Here is a 20,164-nt window from a genome sequence, read left to right as displayed (position 1 = left end):
GACAGGCCCAAGGTTACAAAGTCATTGCCAGGGCCTCCACAGCCGCCTAGGAAATACTGCAGCCTCTGACTGCTGTTTGCATTTGCTGGTTAGGCTAGGATGTGGCATCTGATTGACTTCAATTGGAGGAGATAGGAGCTCTTTATCCAAAAGGACACTGAAATAGGTCAGCAGTTATTACTCAAAACAGATCCAGGCTACCTTAAATCCGGAGACATAGGCAGGGTGAAATAGACGGGTGAGTTTTGGAAAAAGTCACTTGACACAAAGCCTGGTTGGCCCGGGGAAGCTAGAAGACCTTGCCTGCCAATCAACATGAAGTGGTATAAAAAGAAGTTTCTATTTGTGTGTGTGTGTGTGTGTGTGTGTTTAATGAAAGTATCTTAACAGACTGTTAATAATAAAGCTCTGTCTCACATATGTAAAACATCCTTACTGCTGCAGCTTCTCAGAGAAATCCTAAGAGCAGCCCAGCCGGTCTTCGGCATCAAGGCAGACACGGATGCGTTTTTGCAGCTCTGCTTCTAGTTCTCCCCAACACCACTCCCACCCTTCCCCGCTTCCTGCCCCACCACCACTGCCCGAAAAGTCCTGTCTTGCTCTCCTGCACTTTTCCAGGTGCAGCGCCTTGGTTCCGAGGAGATGGGGGAGAGGCCTGGAGGAGCAAGTGTGGGAGGTGGGGGAGCGGCCGGGGACCACGTCCGGGAATCCTCTCCCCCAGGAAAGCGCTGAGCCCCGCCAGCTGCAGGGGAGCCCCGGCGGCTGCAGGGGAGCCCGCGACAGTCCTCCCCGCGCTCCGTCGGCAGAGACGCCCCGCAGGCTCGTCTGCTCCAGGCGCGACCGCCCCCGCGCGGGGGACTTGCCACGCTTTCGGTCTTTCCAGAAACGGGAGGTCTGCTCCTGTCCCGAAAATGGGGACGGGGAGAGGGGGCTGCGCGCCCCCCACCCAAGATCCCTGCACCCTTCCTTCCCGCCGCCTCTCCCGCCCGCCCCCGCCGGCCCCCGCCTCCCGCCGGACTCACCTTGGCCCGCGCCCGCGCTGGTGGCGGTGGAGTTCCCGCAGCCCATCGCGCAGCCGGCCGGGGAAGCCGCGCTCCGGAGCTCTCGGCCGCGGGTCCTGGGGGCGGAGACCCAGACGAAGGGCGGCGCACCCCGAGCGGGAGGCTGACGGGGCCGCGAGGGGCCAGGAGCCGAGCGGGGGCTGCCCCCTCCCACCGCCGGGAGACGCGGCCCGGGGCGCAGCGGGCTGCGGGCTGCCGGGCGGAAACCACCCGGCACCCCTCGCCCCGGCCCCGCCCCACCCGGGGACCCGCCGGACCCACCCGTCGCCCCAGCAACCGCGGCACTGGCCAATCCCCAGCCTCCTGCGCGCTTCGCGGTCGGCCATTGGTCGTCATTACGAGGGGCGGGAGTTTAAAGTGGGCTCCGGGGCGAGGGTGCGGCAAGGGGCGTGGCCGGCGCAGCGGGGTGGGGGTGTCCACCTGCCCGCCCACCCTCAGCATCCTCCTCGCCTTGTCTTTGCTTTTCTTTCCTCACTTCCCCTCCCTGCCCCAGGATGTGGGGAGGAGAGGAAGTAGCAGGGGGCACCCTGCACAGTGGACGCCCAATAAATGCTATTGACTGAATGTTGTGCAGATCTGAAGCCAAAACCGAAATCCCCAGCTGCTTTAACAGAAGGCCAACGCAGCTCTGTTCCCCGTACGCACTGCCTGGCAAAAGACGTAAGTTCTTCCCCAGATTGGTCATATTGACCTATTCCTCTTTAAAACAAATGTCTGCGACGATATCAATAACTTGGATTCAGGACCTCCTCTCTGATAAATGAGAGAACTGTGAATGGGCACGGTGCTGTACGTTTCAACCTGATAGTTGGGCCAGCGTTACTGCAGTCAGACTGTCTGAGTTACAGTCTTCGTTCTGCCCCGTAATAGCTGCGTGACCTCAGGAAAGTAACTTAACCCATTGGGTACATCCATTGTTTCACCTATAAAATGACAGTAACTCAGGTACATATAAAGTACCTAACAAAGTTCCCTATCTTTAGTAAATATCAGCTATTATCATTATTATTATTAACTCTAATAGAAATGAATGCAAATTCCTCAAAGGGAAAGACTATCTGATTTTTCATAGAGTCCTCCTGGCTTGTAATACAGACTCACTAAATGTTTTGTGAGGTGACTTCAAGCCAGGAATTAAAGCTCCATTTTAAATTCACTTAATATTTGTAGGGAGCCTAGCCTGTGCCAAGTCCTTTGTTAAGTTCCGGGGATACAAATATGTGGGAGACAGTCTAACCAGGCAGATAGATTAAAATAAATTAATTACAATATAGAAGGAATGTTAACAGAGGAATACAGATGCCATAGAGTCCCAGAGGATGCTGGGATGCTAGTTAAAAGACTTGCCTAAGGCCGGGCACGGTGGCTTACACCTGTAAACCTAGCACTTTGGGAGGCTGACATGGGCGGATCACGAGGTCAGGAGTTCGAGACCAGCCTAACATGGTGAAACCCTGTCTCTACTAAAAATACAAAGATTAGTCGGGTGTGGTGGCATACACCTGTAATCCCAGCTACTCAAGAGGCTGAGGCAGGAGAATCGCTTGAACCTGAGAGGTGGAGGTTGCAGTGGGCCAAGATAGCACCACTGCACTCCAGCCTGGGTGACAGAGCGAGATTCTGTCTCAAAAAAACAAAAAAAAACAGACTTTCCTGAAACCATACTGTTGTGTTTACATAAAAATTTGAACCAGAATCAAGGACTTGGCAGGTTTTTGAACATGGCCTTTGAGGCAATGGTGCGTTCTATCATTCAGGATGCAAAATATACAGCATTCTCCATTTGAAAATTAGCTGTGGTAGCCATGTGCTGAGAGGATAATTAATTCTTGGATAAATAAAGGCATTTTTGAGTTGACTTCTAGAAGTACTGCTTCTCTACCAGCCTGTGCTGTCTTGGTTCAGTGTCCATCCTAATACATAGCCAGAATTGGGGAAAATGGAACTATCAAGTAGCTGAAAGATATTCTCCTGCTTATTTCTGTGCTGACACTAGACTCCAGCCTTAGGACACTTGTAAGAGACAGAAAATGGACCTTGACACCTAGAAACTGGCCTAGAAGCTGTGACACTCAACAGCTGGGCCTTTGCATTCTCCTGTTAAACACAGTTGCATAGAACACCAATATCACACAAGGCCACTCTATAAACTATGAAATGAGACAAAAAACAAGGCGACTCGGTAATCTTGTCTAAGTGCTGACGAAAACAAGGTCATTGTGCAAACCCCCAAAACACCAAACATCTCCCCATCCTGCCTGATAGGATTGTCTGCTGCTGCTTTACCAGTTATGGTTTTAGCCCTGTTCTTGTCTTCCTGCCTAGAGATGAGGTTCATTAAGAATCTCTAATCATAGAATTGTCCCTGCTTCCTGACAATATCCAATGTAGAAAAAAAAAAAAAGTCCTGCTTCCTTAAATCCCAACCAAAATCACCTATTATGAACCTAAATCCTGTGAGTTCTTTTCTAACACTCACTTACTGAGATATCTCATGGTTCCTCGTAGTGTGCATTCTGCCTTATAATGTTATAGATTATGTGATCTATCAATTATTTCAACAAGCACTATTGAGTATCACCTTAAGAGCTCCAGCCATGAGGAATTACCTGTTGGGTACAATGTACACTATTTGGGTGATGGTTACACTAAAAGCCCAGATTCACCACCACCCAATACATCCATGTAACAAAAATGCACTTGTACCCCCAATCTGTTTTTAAAGTGCCACCCACTCTTCTAAATGTTTGAGAGACAGCAGTGAACAAGAGAGAGAGGAAAAATCAAGTGGGAGGAGATACATCAAAACAAATACAATCAGATAATTTTAGATACAAGTGCGATGGGAAAAAATAAGTCACTGGAATAGGAGACTAGGGGTAGAGGGAGAGGTGCTATTCTAGATATAAGGTTGGTGCAAAAGTAATCACAGTTTTTGCTGTTACTTTTAATGGCAAAAACTGCGATTACTTTTGCACTAACCTAATAGAATGGTCACAGAAGGCCCTCTGAATAAAGGATATTTTTGTGAGGTGTGGTTGATGTAAAGAAATCAGACATTGGCTGGGCGCGGTGGCTCACACCTGTAATCCCAGCACTTTCAGAGGCCGAGGAGGGTGGATCACAAGGTCAGGAAATCGAGACCATCCTGGCTAACACGGTGAAACCCCGTCTCTACTAAAAATACAAAAAATTAGCCGGGCGTGGTGGCGGGCACCTGTAGTCCCAGCTACTCGGGAAGCTGAGGCCGGAGAATGGCATGAACCTGGCAGGCGGAGCTTGCAGTGAGCCGAGATCACGCCACTGCACTCCAGCCTGGGTGACAGAGCGAGACTCTTGTCTCAAAAAAAAAAAAAAAAAAGAAAGAAATCAGACATGGGAAGATCCAAGGAAAGAGGATTCCAGGCAAAGAGAATGACAAGAACAGGAGCCCTGAGGCAGGAACGTGCTAGGTGTGTTCCATAAACAAGAGGGAATAAAAGAAAAAGCCAGAATTCAAAGGCCCATCTGTGGAGTAGAGATGGGGAGGGTGCGGATTTCAGAGAGGGGGGTCAGAACATACACCTTGGAAAGGAGTTAAAATTTTATTCAAAGGGCAAGCAAGGTCATTTGGTGAGACAGAGTATGAAAAGTTCCTAGTAAAATGTCAGACATATAGTAAATACCCAATAAATGTTAGTCCTCTTCATAATGTGGAATGAAATAGCAAGTCTATGCCCCCTTTTTCCTTTTTAGGAATTTTATTTTATTTTATAGACAACAGTTGATTGCATGTGGATGTTTTTAAAAACAATGAGTCAAAAGAAAATCATTAACACATGCCTCATTTCCTGAGTGGTCAATTTCAGCTTCTTTCCCTGTGTCAGTTAGATCACACCACTTAGCTGTCATTTTCATTCTTCCAAACAGAACTGATCTGGCATGAAGGAGAGAGAAGAGGTGTATGAGTGAAATTCATCTGACAAGAAAAAGAAAGCAAGAGGTAGGAGAATATAAACCTGAGTAAGTCTAAGTTTCCATGATTTTTCTTCCCATAAAGGGCTCCCCACAAAAAGTTTGGCAGCCTAGATTTTCTTTTTGCTTTTCTCTTTTTCCCTCTTGACATGCTGCAGGATGGCTGCCTCAGCACCTGGTAGCAAGTTCATACATAACCATACCCACCAACAGAAAAGAGAAAAGAGGCTCTTCCCTACACTGTGTCACTTTTTTTTTTTTTTTAAATGGAGTTTCGCTCTTGTTACCCAGGCAGGTTGGAGTGCGGTGGCGGGATCTCGGCTCACTGCAACCTCTGCCTCCCAGTTTCAAGTGATTCTCCTGCCTCAGCCTCTCCAGTAGCTGGGATTACAGGTATGCGCTACCACGCCCAGCTAATTTTGTATTTTTGGTAGTGATGGGGTTTCACCATGTTGGCCAGGGTGGTCTCGAACTCCTAGCCTCAGGTGATCCGCTTGCCTTGGCCTCCCAACTCCTAGCCTCAGGTGATCCACTTGCCTTGGCCTCCCAAAGTGTGGGGACTACAGGCGTCAGCCATCGCGCCGGCCTGTGTCACTTTTAAATCCAGGTGGCACCCAGAACACTTCCTCTCCCATTGCATTAGCCAAGATTTCATTGGCCTTTTCTTGATCCAATTACTGGAAATTGGTTATAATTGGCTCTAGTAAGTTACAGTTTACCCTTGAGTCATGATGGAAGTGCAGGATAGACACCTGAAAAAATTGGGGCTCTGCTGGCAAGAAAAGGAGGGTAATGAATAACTGTTTAATCATTAGTTGTATATCAAAAGTTGTCAGAATCAAAGTGGAGTCACTTTATTAAAACCCTGACAAATAGAGGCTGGGAAGGCCATGAAGGAAATGTTCCCACGTACATATGGCTGATTACAAAAACAACCAGAAAAGGATGCAAAACTCACAATCTTTTTTTTTTTTTTTTGAGGTGGAGTTTCACTCTTCTCACCCAGGCTGGAGTGCAATGGCGCAATCTCACCTCACTGCAACCTCTGCCTCCTGGGTTCAAGAGATTCTCCTGCCTCAGCCCCCTGAGTAGCTGGGATCACAGGCGTGTGCCACCACGCCCAGCTAATTTTTGTATTTTTAGTAGAGACAGGGTTTCGCCATGTTGTTCAGGCTGGTCTCCAACTCCTGACCTCAGGTGATCTGCCCACCTTAGCCTCCCAAAGTGCTGGGATTACAGGCATGAGCCACCACCCCCGGCCAAAACTCACAATCTTGCACAAAGGGTACTGCACCCTTATACAAAAAAAAAATTTTTCTGCAAAGACATCTGCCCAGCAACTGCCTGTCGAACCTGACTGGCATAACCCTTGTTATTGATCCTTGTAGCCAAGGACAATTATCTCAAAACAATTACGTAATCCTCCTTATTTATTCTTTAAAAACCATTATCTTCCTTTACTTCCCCGAATACACCCACCATATTCCATTGCAATGCTTACTCCCAAATAAATATTATTTTCTTTTAGAGAACCTCTCTTCCCATTATTTAGGGTTTTTCAGTAGTGATAAAAATTACAAATGTGCCCCAATATCCAGTTCTCCTTTGGGTTAGACTGCCCTAACCCTTTGAAGATGGGCATGGACATGTGACTAGTTTTGGCCAATGAAATGTGATTAAAGGTTAAATATGACTTTGAGATTCTGGACTGCTGGGAGTTAGGAGGTAGGAATGCAAGAGGTTTATTGGGGGTGATGCCTGAAAGATACAGGGAGCGCGGAGTGGGAGGGGATCAGGAGTAGGCAGGGAAAGCCTTCAGACTGCATTGCACATCTGACACCCTTGAGGGGGAAATACAAAGACAGGTAAATTCGGAGTGAGCAGAAAGAAGCTTAGACTGTGGTGCAGCTCTGAGAAAGTCTTGGCCAAGGCCAGTGGGAATCTCAAAGGCAGATTGCCTGGAGGGGAGTCCCATGTTGGGCAGACATGACTAGGCCGTAGTAATTCCACCAGGCTGTGAGCTGCCCAGAGCTCAGCTTCAACACAGCAGCAGATTCCAAAGGTGGCAACAGCTGGAGGCTGTCAGCCAACTTCACTCACAACAGAGCATCTTCAAGGGTGGTAGACAAGAAGTACTTGATTACAAGAGTAATAAAGATTCTGCAGGCCAGAGGCTGTGGCTCATGCCTGTAATCTCCGCACTCTGGGAGGCCAAGGCTGGGAGACCATTTGAAGACAGGAGTTCAAAATCAGCCTGGCCAACATGGTAAAACCCCATTTCTACTAAAAATACAAAAATTAGCCAGGCATGGTGGCACATGCCTGTAGTCCCAGCTACTTGGGAGGCTGAGGCAGGAGACTCGCTTGAACCCAGGAGGTGGAGGTTGCAGTGAGCCAAGATCATGCCACTGCAGTCTAGCCTGGGCTACAGAGTAAGACTCTATACACCCACCCCAAAAAAACATTCTACAGTAAGCTAGATTCTAGATTCTCCAGCTGCAATGACCCCAGAAGCACATGTGGAGGTGTTGGCTCCTCTGTCAGCCTGCACCCCTGAGTCACTGCGTGGCGTGGGGTGGAGGACCTCACCCACACCCACACTGAACCTGCAACATGAATGAGAAAGCAATATTTGTGATCTGTAAGCCACCTGAGATGTTAGGGTTGTGTTATCAAAACATACCATATTTTAGCACAGCACAGTATAGCATAGCACAGCATAGTATAGCATAGTACAGTATAGCATAGCATAGCACATTATAGCATAGCATAGCACATTACAGCATAGCATAGCACATTATAGCATAGCATAGCACAGTATAGCATAGCATAGCACAGTATAGCATAGCATAGCACATTATAGCATAGCATAGCACAGTATAGCATAGCATAGCACATTATAGCATAGCATAGCATAGCACAGTTGCAGCAACTAACTGTGTCTGCTACAGTATACATTTCCAAATATATGGGCCTACAGCTGATAATAGTGTTTTCTTGTGGTGATTGTAATCCCTTTTATATCTGTGGATGTGCCTCCTTTTGCCTTCCCATAGTGTTTATTTGCACTTTTTCGTTCTTGATTAGTCTTGCTATAGATTTGTTCATTTTGCTGGAGTTTTCAGAGTCCACTTTTTTTTTAACCATTTCTTTTTCTGTTTTGTTTTCAATTTCATTTATTTCCAGTCCTTCCTTTTCCTGTTGTCTTCTTTCTAATTTCTTTGGGTTTACCCTGATATTATTTTTTACAACTCCTTGAGTTAAATACCAAATTCATTTAAGCGTTCTTTTTTCTTCGGAATATTGCTTAAATTGCATCCAGATGGTTTGGATATTTATTGTTTTCATTGTCCTTCAATTTTAAATTCCTTATAATTTTCATTGCCTATTAACCCATGAATTATCTAGAACTTTTAAGTTTCCAAGTAAATTTATTTTTCAAATGTGTTAATAGTTTTACTCTTGATTTTTAAGTTGTCTTGGAGAGAGTTATCATTATGAAAGTGATTCTTTGAAATGCATTGGGACTTCCATTGTCATTCTCCTGGTGTTTAATATTTGAAGATGTTTCAAAACACTTTCTTATAGCATATGCTACTTATTCAGTCCATAAATAACATATTTTTACAGACAGCATTGGATATATGTATTTGTATCTGTCTGATTAGACTGTTAGTTCCTTGATGGTAGAGATAGTGTCCTGCAATTTCCTTGCTGCACTAAATAGCACATAAAAGTTCTCTGTGTGAGTGTAAATGTGGGAAGGAAGACAAAGAGAGAAAAGGAGGGAGAAACAAAGGAAGAGAGGGAGAGAATCATTGTAAAAGACTTTTTTTTTGTTTTAGCCCAACTGCCATTATTAATCCTAGGGCTGGATTTCAAGACAATTCACATAATCTTTCTGAAAATAATAATAATTAAAATATTTTGACTACTTACCATGGATCAGGCCCAATGCTAACTACTTTGCATGAATTATCTCATTTAGTCCTCATGAAAACCCAAAAGGTAGGTTCTATCATTATAGTCACTTTACAGATAGAGAAGCAGAACCATGGGCTCATTCAGCTTCCTTTTCCTCTTCGGGTCAAGTGAAACTATGTCTTGTTGAGACCTAAATGTCCACTGTCACTGTCATGTCAGATATTTTTCTCATCATTCTGAAGAGAGTAGCAAATGTCATTCTTCACTAGAGGCAGAAAATTCTTCCACGTTTATATGAATGAATGAATGAATGCTACATTCACCATTTGATATTATATTGTGGTTTGTTAGCGACATTGTAGCAGTATCTTACACACCATCTTAATACTTAGGAAGCACTATTTGTAAGGCAATGTGCTGGGTGCTACAGAATTTTTAAAGAAGAGTTAGATCTGATGAATGGCTTCAAGGAATCTCTAATGCGGTAAGGGAAAAATGACATGTATGACACAAGCAACCATAAAACAGTCTGTGATGAATGCATTAAGATGGTATTTTAGATACTGTTACAATATTGCTAGCAATCCATCCCAATATTCAGTAATTTATAATAACAAGCATTTATTCGCATGCTCACAGATCTGCAGGTGGATCAACTGTGGGTCAGTTCATCTGGGCTGGGCTTAGCTGGGTGGCTCTGCTTTGGACTGAGGTTGGCTGGGCTTGGATCCTAACTCTGAGTTGTTTGTCCTGGGGCTGAAGAGGCAATGGCTACGCAGGGCATGTGCTTCTCATAGTGGATCACCAGAATGCAAGATCCAAGCCAAACTGTGACAACATATTTAAGGCTCTTACTACATCTGTTAATGTTTCATCGACCAAAGCAAGTCACTTGGCCAAGCCTAACATCATTGGTTTAGGGAATTGTACTTTGTCCACAGTGGAAGAGGGAAAGCAGTAAATATTGGTTGAACGATAATTCAAATTATCACAAACAAATACAAAGTGCTTTAAGAAAGAGATTAGCAAACGATGGCCTACAGGCAAATTCGACCCACCATTTGTTTTTGACAATAATGTTTTATTGGAAACCAGCCACATCTGCTCATTTACATACTATCTATTTCTGCTTCTATATTACAGCAGCAGAGCTGAGTAGCTGCAACAGTCACTATATGGCCAACAAAACCAAAAATATTCACTATCTGGCCCTTTACAGAAAAGTTTGCTGATCCTGCTTAAGGAAATACAAGAAGGAAACAGTCTGACAACACAGAAGTTCCATATCCATACCCATGCACATGCACCCTAAGGACAGCCTACCCCCTGCTACTCTCCAGACCCTCTTCTAACACATTTAGCAGGGGAAAGAGACACACAAACATTTATTTTCCTGCTGACATGAATTATGTCATCCTGTCTTAAAAGACAAAAATGTCTCTAGCTAGTTTGGGGTTTTAATAACATAAGTGTCCTCCATTATGTATCAGCCAGGATACCTGGGATGCAAACAACAGAAACTGACTCTGGCTGATGTAACCAGGAAAGGGATTAACTATAAGGCTGTTGGGTGGTCCACAGACTTGATAGGAAGGTTGGGGAACCAGACCTGGGATGCCATGAAGAAGCCAGGGAGGCTGGGCAAAAGGAACACACAGCTAGCATGCACTGTGCCTGTCCCCCAGTGCCACACTACTGCCACTGCCTCTACCCCACACTGCTGCTGTCACAAACCCAACCCCACCTTCACTTAACCACGTGCCTCTCTCTCAAGGTTCAAAGTCCCAGAAGGAAAGGTCCAAGGTCAAATGCTGTATGGGGTCAGAGAGAGTTGCTGTCCTCCCTTTAGTTGACAGAGGGATGGAGGAGCTCTGCGTTCCATTGTGACCTAAACACTAACCCCAACCAATTTTTCCAGAAGTTGTAAGAAGCTTCATTTTCTGAGTAGTTTTAAAAGGCAGTTATCCAGTCTGATGTGTATAATATTTGATTTAAGAACATTGAATCCAATGCTTTTACTTGCAAGTGAGGAAAACAGAGGCCCAAAGAGGTCTGGCTCACAGTTCTTTTACAAGTTATCAGAGCAAGAACTTAAACTCATGGCTTATTGTTTCTTGTCCAGCTCTCTAGATGGTTCTGCCCCTTTCATCCTGAAAGAGAGAACAGAGCAATGTCACTCCCTGCCTGTCTTCCTCCCTTGCAGATAATATGCTTCCTTTGGGAGAATGAGAGGTTGAGGTTTGTGGGTGGATCTTTTGGCCTCAAATAACCACCAGACTTGAGAGGCAGCTCTGACCCTGGAAACCTAGAAGCTGGCTGAGGGGTCCAGAGGAGCTGGCTGGGGAGGCAGGTACTTAGCGGGCAGCACCCACCATAGGTAAGAACAAAGGACAATCATGGTTTTCTCCTGGCTCTTGGCTGCAAGCACATCTACCTGGAGCTGAAGCCTGTCCTCAGTGGCTGCCATGTTCCCCACCCAACCCCACGCTGATCCCTGGCTTCCAGGGCATTGAGACTTCTCTGGTTCCCTGGTTCCTTCCCTTTCTCCCTCAGGTCGGCCAAGAGCTGACCAGAGTTTGTAAAAGAAACTTTACTAGGGAACCAGAAGACAACAGCACCCACAGCACTAAGCCTTCAGCATAGAGAAGGGTAAATTTACACAGCTCCTAGCTGACTAGACTAGATTACCAGGCACCAAAAAATGTCTGTTCCCAGGCAGAGGCCAATTTGCTCCTGCTCCTCCTCTGAAAGCCTCTCTGCTTGGCAGGAGTAGCTCAAACAGGAAGCCCAGCTCCTTCCACAGTCCTGATCCAGCAGATGGGCATGCCCGGGAGACTTCTTCCACGTCCCCCTCCTGCCTACGAATCCACTGACTCTTTGGATGAAATGTGGTATAAGCAAAGCAGAAATGGGTTGGCTTATGTAACTGAAAACTACTGAAGCAAGGATGCCTTCAGTTGTGCTTGGACAAGATATGAAAGCCATCGGGACTTGGTTTCACTCTATTTCTGAGCTCAGCCTCACTCTCAGGTCCCGTACGGCACCTCCTGGTAGCATCAGGCTCTCCACCTTGTAGTGGTAAGACGGCAACAGCAGCTCCTCATGTGATCTTAAGTTCAAAGCCAACAGGCAAGACCATGCATCAGTTCCTGTAGTCCCTGCTAAATACCTGACAGGACTTCTGATTGAGCCTGATTTCCTTACATGCCTGTCCCTGAACCAGTCACTGAGGACGAGAGGATGTGGCAATATGGCCAGGCTTGCTTCATCAGCCTTCCAGCCAGACTTCCTGGACTAAGAGTGAGGCGGGGAAGAGCAGCATCCAAGCGAGCACCCTTTCCCTTTCCATGCCTTGCACTAAAGAGCGGCTTTCAGAATGTAAACTGACCAAGTCACCACCCCCTCCTTTTCCTTGGACTCTTCAATAGCTTCCCATTGCTTTTATGATACAAATACAAGTCTTTCACGGGGCCTACAAACCCCTGCTTGGTCTGACTTCTGTCCGCCTCTCCTACTTCTACTTCTTTCAGCTCCTACACTCCTTTTATCACCTTCTTTCAGCTCCTTGTACTGCGGGGCCCTCCCCACCACTGAGCCTTTGCATAAGCTGTTCCCTCTGCCTAGAACACCCTTCCCTCCCCTCTTTGCCTAATTAATTTCTGCTTAGCTTTCAGGCTTTACTCAAGTGTTGCTTCTTCACAGAGCCTTGTTTCAACCTCCCTGATGAGGCTAAATTTCCCTATTAGAGAACCTGTTGATCCTCAAAGCAGTTGTCACTGTTGCACTTTCATGTATGTATATGATTCTGAGATGTGCTTCTCTCTCTCCCTCTAGACTATCCCTCATTAGGGCAGAGATCAGGCCTGGTTTTGCTTCATTGTTGTTTGTCAACCTCAAATAATCAAAAGGGTCAGAATCTACTTTGTTTGTTGATTTTTTTATTTTTAGAGACAGGATCTCACGCTATCACCCAGGCTGGAGTGCAGTGGCACAATCATAACTCACTGCAGCCTCAAACTCCTGAGATCCTCCCACCATGTCAGCCTCCCAAGTAGCTAAGACTACAGGTGTATACCTCCACGCCTGGGCAATGTTTTTTTGGGTTTTTGGGTTTTTTTTCCCCCTTTTTTGTAGAGACAGAGGTCTCATTATGTTTTCCAGGTTGGTCTCAAATTCCTGGCCTCAAGTGATCCTCCCACCTCGGCCTCCTAAAGTGCCAGGATTGCGGGCATGAGCCACCATGCCTGGCCAGAAGCTAGTTTGAAGAGAGTTGAATTCAAGTGCAAAAGTTGAAGATGGCCACTTGGGAAGCACAGATTCCAAAGAATGGAAGTCAGTGTTCTGAAGTGTAGAAGTTTGGGATTGTTTACATAGACAAGGTTTAGAGAAGCTTAGCAGAATTTCAACATTTTTCTACATAAGGCCGAATGCAGAGTTACAATGATCTGATTAGTCAAGGTGGTCTTTTCCTTTCAGGAAAGGTACATTTAACATTCCACACTGAAGATGTAACAGTCATGGACTCTTTTGTACCATCTGGTCTGAGTTAGGTACAAGAGAAAAATGGAGGGGCTTAATCTACAACAAAGATCAGTGATTGGAAGGGAAGGAATTCTGGTCTCTGGTCTCTTCTAATCATTTACAGAACAAGAACAATGCAGAAGAGAGTTAATCTACAATCTAAGAAGCGTAAGTTGCAAACATGCTACATGACTCAGTTTCCAGGGTTTAACTTCCCCCTTGGCAAAATACATTTAAAGGGTCCTGAAAATTTCTTTTCTTTTGCAATTACGGCACCTTCATTGTCCAAGTGTATTGGCAATTCATGGAGATCAGTCAAACCTTTATACTAGGATCTCAAAAATGTGGCTAACACAGCCAGAATGTCAATATCATGTCTAAGTTTAGCTGCTAATTGATCTATCAAATGGCCTTGTTGCCATGACTAACTAAACAATATACATGAATGGTTAAGATTAAATTGCTTGGGAAAGAGGGAGGGAACTGGAAGGTGAAAAGGAGACATTTAATCATTATCTAAAGCAAAAGGAATTTGGACTCCTGCACCTGGAACCTGGACTCAAAAGGGATTTCTAAAGGAAGTGATTTTCAAATCCAGGACCCTTTAGTAGAGAAGAATCTGCCAGGCTTCAGAGAGATAATGAGGACATCATTTTCTGATTTTAAATGCTACAACAGATGTTTTTAAAAAAAAAAAAAATTAATTAAACTACTACAGCGTTTTGTAGCTTGAAGATCTTGTGGTGTGATTTCAGATAGTGTCTCAGGCTGGAAATGTCCTAGATTGAGGCTGCATTCTGAATCCCCATTTCTTGCAGATTCAATCCACCCACCTTGAGTTTCTCCAGCTTCACCCACAACTGGCTGCTGCTAACCCCACCATGAATCAGACTTCTCCCTGTGTTTAATTCGCAGAAATTTCATTTTCTAAATGCCTTAGTGATGACCCTGGTGAACACTCGCATTATGTTTTAAGATAGAACAGGGCAGGAAATTGAAGGCTTATGACTTTGGAGCCAGACAGACATGGAGTCAACTCCCTGGCCTGCCATTTATAGCTAAATAACCTAAAGCCTCCTAACCTCTTTAAGCCCAGGGATGAACATAGTCTATACAGCAGACAGAACACAGACTCTGCGCTATAGTGCCTGGGTCCAAATCCTAACTTCACTTAAGCCCAGGGGATGGAAAGTCTATACAGCAAACAGAACGCAGACTCCAGCCGTGGTGCCTGGATCCAAATCCTAACTTCACCACCACTTACAAGCAAGTTACTTAATCACTGTGTATCTGTTTCTATCTTTTCTTTTCTCTTTTCTTTACTCCTTTCTTTCTTTTTTTCTTTCTTTCCTTCTTTCTTTTTTCTTCCTTCCCTCCTTCCTTCCTTTCTCTCTCCTTCTTTCTCTTTCCCTTGCTCTCCTTCCTCCCTTTCTTCTTTCCTTCCTTCTTTCCTCTCTCTCTTTCTCCTTCCTTTCTCCTTCCTTCCTTCCTTTCTTTCTTTCTTTCTTTCTTTCTTTCTTTCTTTCTTTCTTTCTTTCTTCCTTTCTTTCTTTCTTCCTTTCTTCCTTTCTTTTCTTTCCCTCACAGGGTCTTCCTATGTTGCCCAGGCTGCAGTGTGTTCAGCTCATTGCAGCCTCAACCTCCTGGGCTCAAGCCGTCCTCCCACCTCAGTCTCATGAGGAGCTGGGACTACAGGCATGCACCACCACACCTAGCTAATTTTTGTGTTTTTTGTATAGATGGAGGTCTCACTATATTGCCCAGGCTGGTCTCAAACTCCTGGGCTCAAGCGATCCTCCCACCTTGACCCTCCCAAATCCTGGGATTATAGATGAAAGCCACTGCTCCCAGCCTCTCAGTTTCTTTATTTGTAAAAAAGAAAAAGAATAATATGATCATCCCTCAGTATTTGCAAGGAATTGGTTGCAGGAACCACCCCCAACCATTCCCCATGTACCTAAATCCACACATACTCAAGTCCCACAGTCTGCCCTGCAGAATCTGCTTATATGAGTTTTGCATCCCTTGAATACTGTATTTTCCACTGGGGCTGGGTCGAAAAAAATCCACATATCAGTGGACCTGAGCAGTTCAAGCCTATGTTGTTCAGGATCATAAAAGGGTTCATATGAGAATTAAATGGGTTAATATAAGCAAATCACTTCAGTGTCAAGCACGTTAGGCACCGTGTGACAGTTTTAGTATAGTAGTAGTCGTGTTATTGTCATTATCATCTAAGTTTTGTATGGGAATTAAATGAGATCATAAAGCACATCACAAACAGTAAGGATTCAATCAATGATAGTAATTACATACGCACAGCTTCAGAAAATATGAAAGCAGAGGATGCTTATTCTTATTTATTTAACAGTAAATATTTTTAGTGAGTCATTATAAAATGCTGGATTCTGTGCCAGCTACCAACCATAGGGAAGTGCAGACAGGAGCCCAATCCTCAACAAACCCTCAGGCTGGCCGGGAAACAAATGTGCCCTAAGATGTGTCAGGCTTTGTGATCCAGGTTTATGTCGGCTTCAATGGAGGCCCATGGGACGGGTAGGTGGCCAGGCCGTGAAGATCATGGAGGGCTCCCTAAAGGAAGTGACGCTTGAGCTGAATCTTTAAATATGAGTAGTGCTAGTCAGATGGAGACGACAAGGAAGGCACTCAGGAAGGAAGCAACCACACCCCAAACTGGTGCCAAGTGCTCTTTCTGTCTTAACATGTCTGATCACATCATTCTACTTTATGTCCAATCTCAGCTTCCCAAGAAGATAAAGGCAAGGCTTTCCAGCAGACATTCAAAGCCTTGTCCCAACCCAACCCTAACCTCTGGCCTTGCCCCCACCTGACCCATCTCCAGCCACTCCTCATCATGAGCACTGTGTTCTAAGCTCACCACATGGACTCCCACCACCATACCTTTGCTCATGCAGGTGCTCCTGCCAGGCATGTTTTCATCCCCTCCTCCACCCAGCACGTTCATACTCCACCTTCAAGGCCCATCAAGTGCTGCCTTTTAAACAAGGCTTCTATATGCCTGAGAAGAATTAATTCCTATTCCCTCCATACCTTAGGCACATTCCTTACCACATTGTATCATTATATCTTGTTTAGATCCCTCTGTATCCCACCAACTAAAATATAAACTCCACAAGATCAGGGTTTTACTTGACTTTGCATTCCCAGAGCTCAGTCAAACACGTGGTAAGCATGGGTAACCTCCCATCGACTTCAGCTATTATTTCTCTGATGGATGCTGAGCAAATGTTCATTGAGTCAGGAAGTCAGTACAAATAGAACTTGTTTGAGGAAGGAGTCAATAAACTAGATCAGAGATTGCTCAAAGCAATTTTGTGCAGGATTTCCTGACTTTCTCTCTCCTTAGTTTCCTGAATACAGGCTTTTGAAATGTACAGCCAATAAGAAAAAAGTAATTGGAACAAATTACTTTGTTCCAATTGGAGTCCCACATCCCCTTGAAACACATAGTCCTGGTATATGGGCTTCTCTTGCCATCCAGTGAGCACTCATTGGCTATTAGAGATTGTGACCTAGATTTCCCTGCACAATAAATCAGAAGCAATTTCTACCTATTGGCATGGAATGAAATTCTTATTCTCCATAGCTTGCCAGGGACATACATGAGATCAATTTGGGCTCTGCTACTAGAAGTGGGGACTTGGCCCTCAGCTCCCCACAGTGAATGGTGCTAAGAGCTTCTTCAGTGTCACTAGGAATGAACCACACCTTCTAGGAGAAGGCCTATGACAGCAAAAGTAGTATAAGGCCAAGCAATAGCTCTATATTACAAAGCCCCAGGGACACCATTCAGATTTTATTTTACATATGTGCCACCCCGGGAGTACGTGGAGTACAATGAAAATGTACCCCTTGGACTTATGCAACACAGAAACACTGGTCTGGTGAAACTGGTTCAGTAGTTCTCAGCTTTTACTAAGCATCAGAATTAGATGAGTTTCTTAATAAAAGTGCATTCCTAGACCTCAGCCTCAGAGAGTCACATTTAGTAACTTTGATATGAGCCTACAAATCTGAATCTTAAATTAGGACACCCACAGGTGATACAGATGCAAGTCTCCTTGGGATCATTTGCTGATCAACATTGACCTACCAAGTACATTGTTATAGGAACACTATGATATCGGGGGAACCAGCCCCCGATAATTCAACATAGGTTCTTTTCTATTTTCCCTAAGTGTCGGCCAGTCTGAGAAGTAAAGGGAAAGAGTATAAAAGAGAGAAATTTTAAAGCTGGGTGTACAGGGGAGACATCACATGTCAGCAGGTTCTGTGATGCCCCCCAAGCCACAAAACCAGCAAGTTTTTATTAGTGATTTTCAAAGGGGAGGGAGTGTACGAATAGGGTATGGGTCACAGAGATCTCATGCTTCACAAGGCAATAAAATGTCACAAGGCAAATGGGGGCAGAGAGATCACAGGACTGGGGCAAAATTAAAATTGCTAATGAAGTTTCTGGCATGCATTGTCATTGATAACATCTTATCAGGAGACAGGGTTTGAGAGCAGACAACCAGTCTGACTAAAATTTACTAAGCAGGAATTTCCTCGTCCTAATAGGCCTGGGAGCGCTATGGGAGACCGGGGCTTATTTCATCCCTTATCTTCAACCATATAAGACAGACATTCCTAGAGCAGCCATTTTAGAGACCTCCCACTAGGAACGCATTCTTTTTCTCAGGGCTGTTCCTTGCTGAGAAAAAGAATTCAGTGATATTTCTCCTATTCGCTTTTGTAAGAAGAGAAATATGGCTCTGTTCTGCCTGGCTCTCAGGCAGTCATCCCCAATGGTTATCTCCCTTGTTCCCTGAACATCACTGTTATCCTGTTCTTTTTTCAAGGTGCCCAGATTTCATATTGTTTAAACACACATGCTTTACGAACAATTTGTGCAGTTAAGGCAATCATCACAGGGTCCTGAGGCGACATACATCCTCAGCTTACAAAGATGATGGAATTAAGAGATTAAAGACAGGCATAGGAAATCACAAGAGTATTGATTGGGGAAGTGGTAAATGTCCATGAAATCTTCACAATTTATGTTCAGAGATTGCAGTAAAGACAGGCGTAAGAAATTATAAAAGTATTAATTTGGGTAACTAATAAATGTCCATGAAATCTTCACAATTTATATTCTTCTGCCATGGCTTCAGCCGGTCCCTCCATTCAGGGTCCCTGACTTCCCGCAACATCTCTCCCTTTCTTTTTATATAAATGTGCCATGGCGATAAAGGCTTGTTCATTCTCTCGATTTTGATGCAGGATTCTTTGACTGGTCTGGCACACTAAAGACAAGCCAGTTAAACAGAGAAACATAATTCCAAAATTTACTACAGTGGGGCCCCCAATAGACTTAATCCAAGTCGTGGGGTTTAGTCCAGAAAGATTTTCTGCCACCTGATCTAATGCCTCGGCTCCAGGCACAATGGATAAATGAGCTTGAGAGTCTTCAAAAATTTGTTTCTTTAATTTAGTTATGTCCAATGATAAATTATCTTCCCTACCTAGAAGGTGTCCTTTGACCATTTCCCATGAATGATCAGTTTCATTACAGGAATACAGGGTGATACAGAAATCAGAAGTATTCCAATTGCACTGCATTTGCATGCGATGTTCAAGACTCATTACCCAATCTCCAAGCCAAATAACAGACTGTCTTAAATCATTAATTTGATTAGCGAATTTTTGATCAATGCCTTGTTGAGAATTCCACATTTGGGTGGAATTGGCTTGCCAATCATTAACAAAATGAGCCATTTGAATAGATTGGTGTAATGCCATTCCAGCAGTGGTGGCCAGTGCAGTGACTGTAATTAGGCCCATTATCATAGCAATTAAAGTGAAAACAAATCTCTTAGATCTTTTTAGAATTTGCTGTAGCACTTCATTAATTAAATGTATTGAGGGGGAGGATTCCCAAAGTCTGGGCAAAGTTACCGGAATCCAGATTCCTTCTAGAGCTCGAACCAACATTACACTTTTCCCAGAGTCAAAATGGGAGTTAATACAAGTGTATAAATGACTGTTAATGCATTGGACAGTTTGATTGCTCACTCAAATTTTGATATTTCCCACTAACAGCATGTAAGGAGGCTTAACACAACTCTGTATGGGAACAGTCAGGTTGGAAGTAAGCAAAGCAGAATGTCTGTATTTACGTTGATACTGAGGGAGAGTGACGGTATTGGGGACAACAGACAGAATAGTTTCCCCTTCCCATACTTGCAGTCCAGACATGGCAATAGCCAATTTCCAAAGTTCTGGGTGTTCTGGGCTCAGAATGGGGAGTATCATATGAGGCCTCGGGGTGGGGTGAGGGTAATGCCTTTATCTTCCCATTTTAAGGGAAAGAACGAGTTGAACCTCCTATGCAAAGTAGAATGATGATTCTTGTTCTCCTGATAAGAAATCAAATAAGCAGCCTCCAGGCATTCCTTTCCGCCAGAGGAACAATTGTTTTTTAAATAGCCCTTTGGTGCCCAGTCTATTACTAAACCATATGAGTCATTTTTTAATATTACTGCATGTGAGTTAACACAGTCTTCCCAAATTAAAGTTTTAGATGGGCCCTCAAAATTTTTAGGGCATGGTTTTCCTGCAGGTTTATATTGAAAGTATGGGGTATCTCCCATTACTCCCCCTTTCATTTGTTTTAAACAAGA

The 20,164-nt window shown here is 44.5% G+C and overlaps 1 protein-coding gene and 1 long non-coding RNA gene across 3 annotated transcripts in view; one reads left to right on the top strand and one right to left on the bottom strand.

Annotated features, from left to right (window-relative positions):
• Nucleotides 1-1,299, bottom strand: part of C10H12orf75 (chromosome 10 C12orf75 homolog) — a 40,771-nt gene extending 39,472 nt beyond the window's left edge. Inside the window, exon 1 of the mRNA XM_031000617.2 lies at nucleotides 1,023-1,299. Coding sequence (XP_030856477.1) covers nucleotides 1,023-1,068 — 46 coding nt within the window. The 5' untranslated portion in view covers nucleotides 1,069-1,299. The remainder of the gene's footprint in view (nucleotides 1-1,022) is intronic.
• Nucleotides 1,300-1,479: 180 nt separating this feature from the next.
• Nucleotides 1,480-20,164, top strand: part of LOC129525829 (uncharacterized) — a 69,071-nt gene continuing 50,386 nt past the window's right edge. The window contains exons 1-2 of one of the 2 annotated variants that reach the window (XR_008670330.2): nucleotides 1,480-1,721; nucleotides 4,971-5,043. This is a non-coding gene — a long non-coding RNA (uncharacterized lncRNA). The remainder of the gene's footprint in view (nucleotides 1,722-4,970; nucleotides 5,044-20,164) is intronic. The other variant, XR_008670331.2, reaches the window with a different exon arrangement.

This window comes from Gorilla gorilla, chromosome 10, assembly GCF_029281585.2.
Source record: "Gorilla gorilla gorilla isolate KB3781 chromosome 10, NHGRI_mGorGor1-v2.1_pri, whole genome shotgun sequence".
Classification (NCBI taxonomy): Eukaryota; Metazoa; Chordata; class Mammalia; order Primates; family Hominidae; genus Gorilla; species Gorilla gorilla.
The sequence above is the reverse complement of the archived record's forward strand: the minus strand, read 5'-3'. Positions and strand labels throughout refer to the sequence as shown.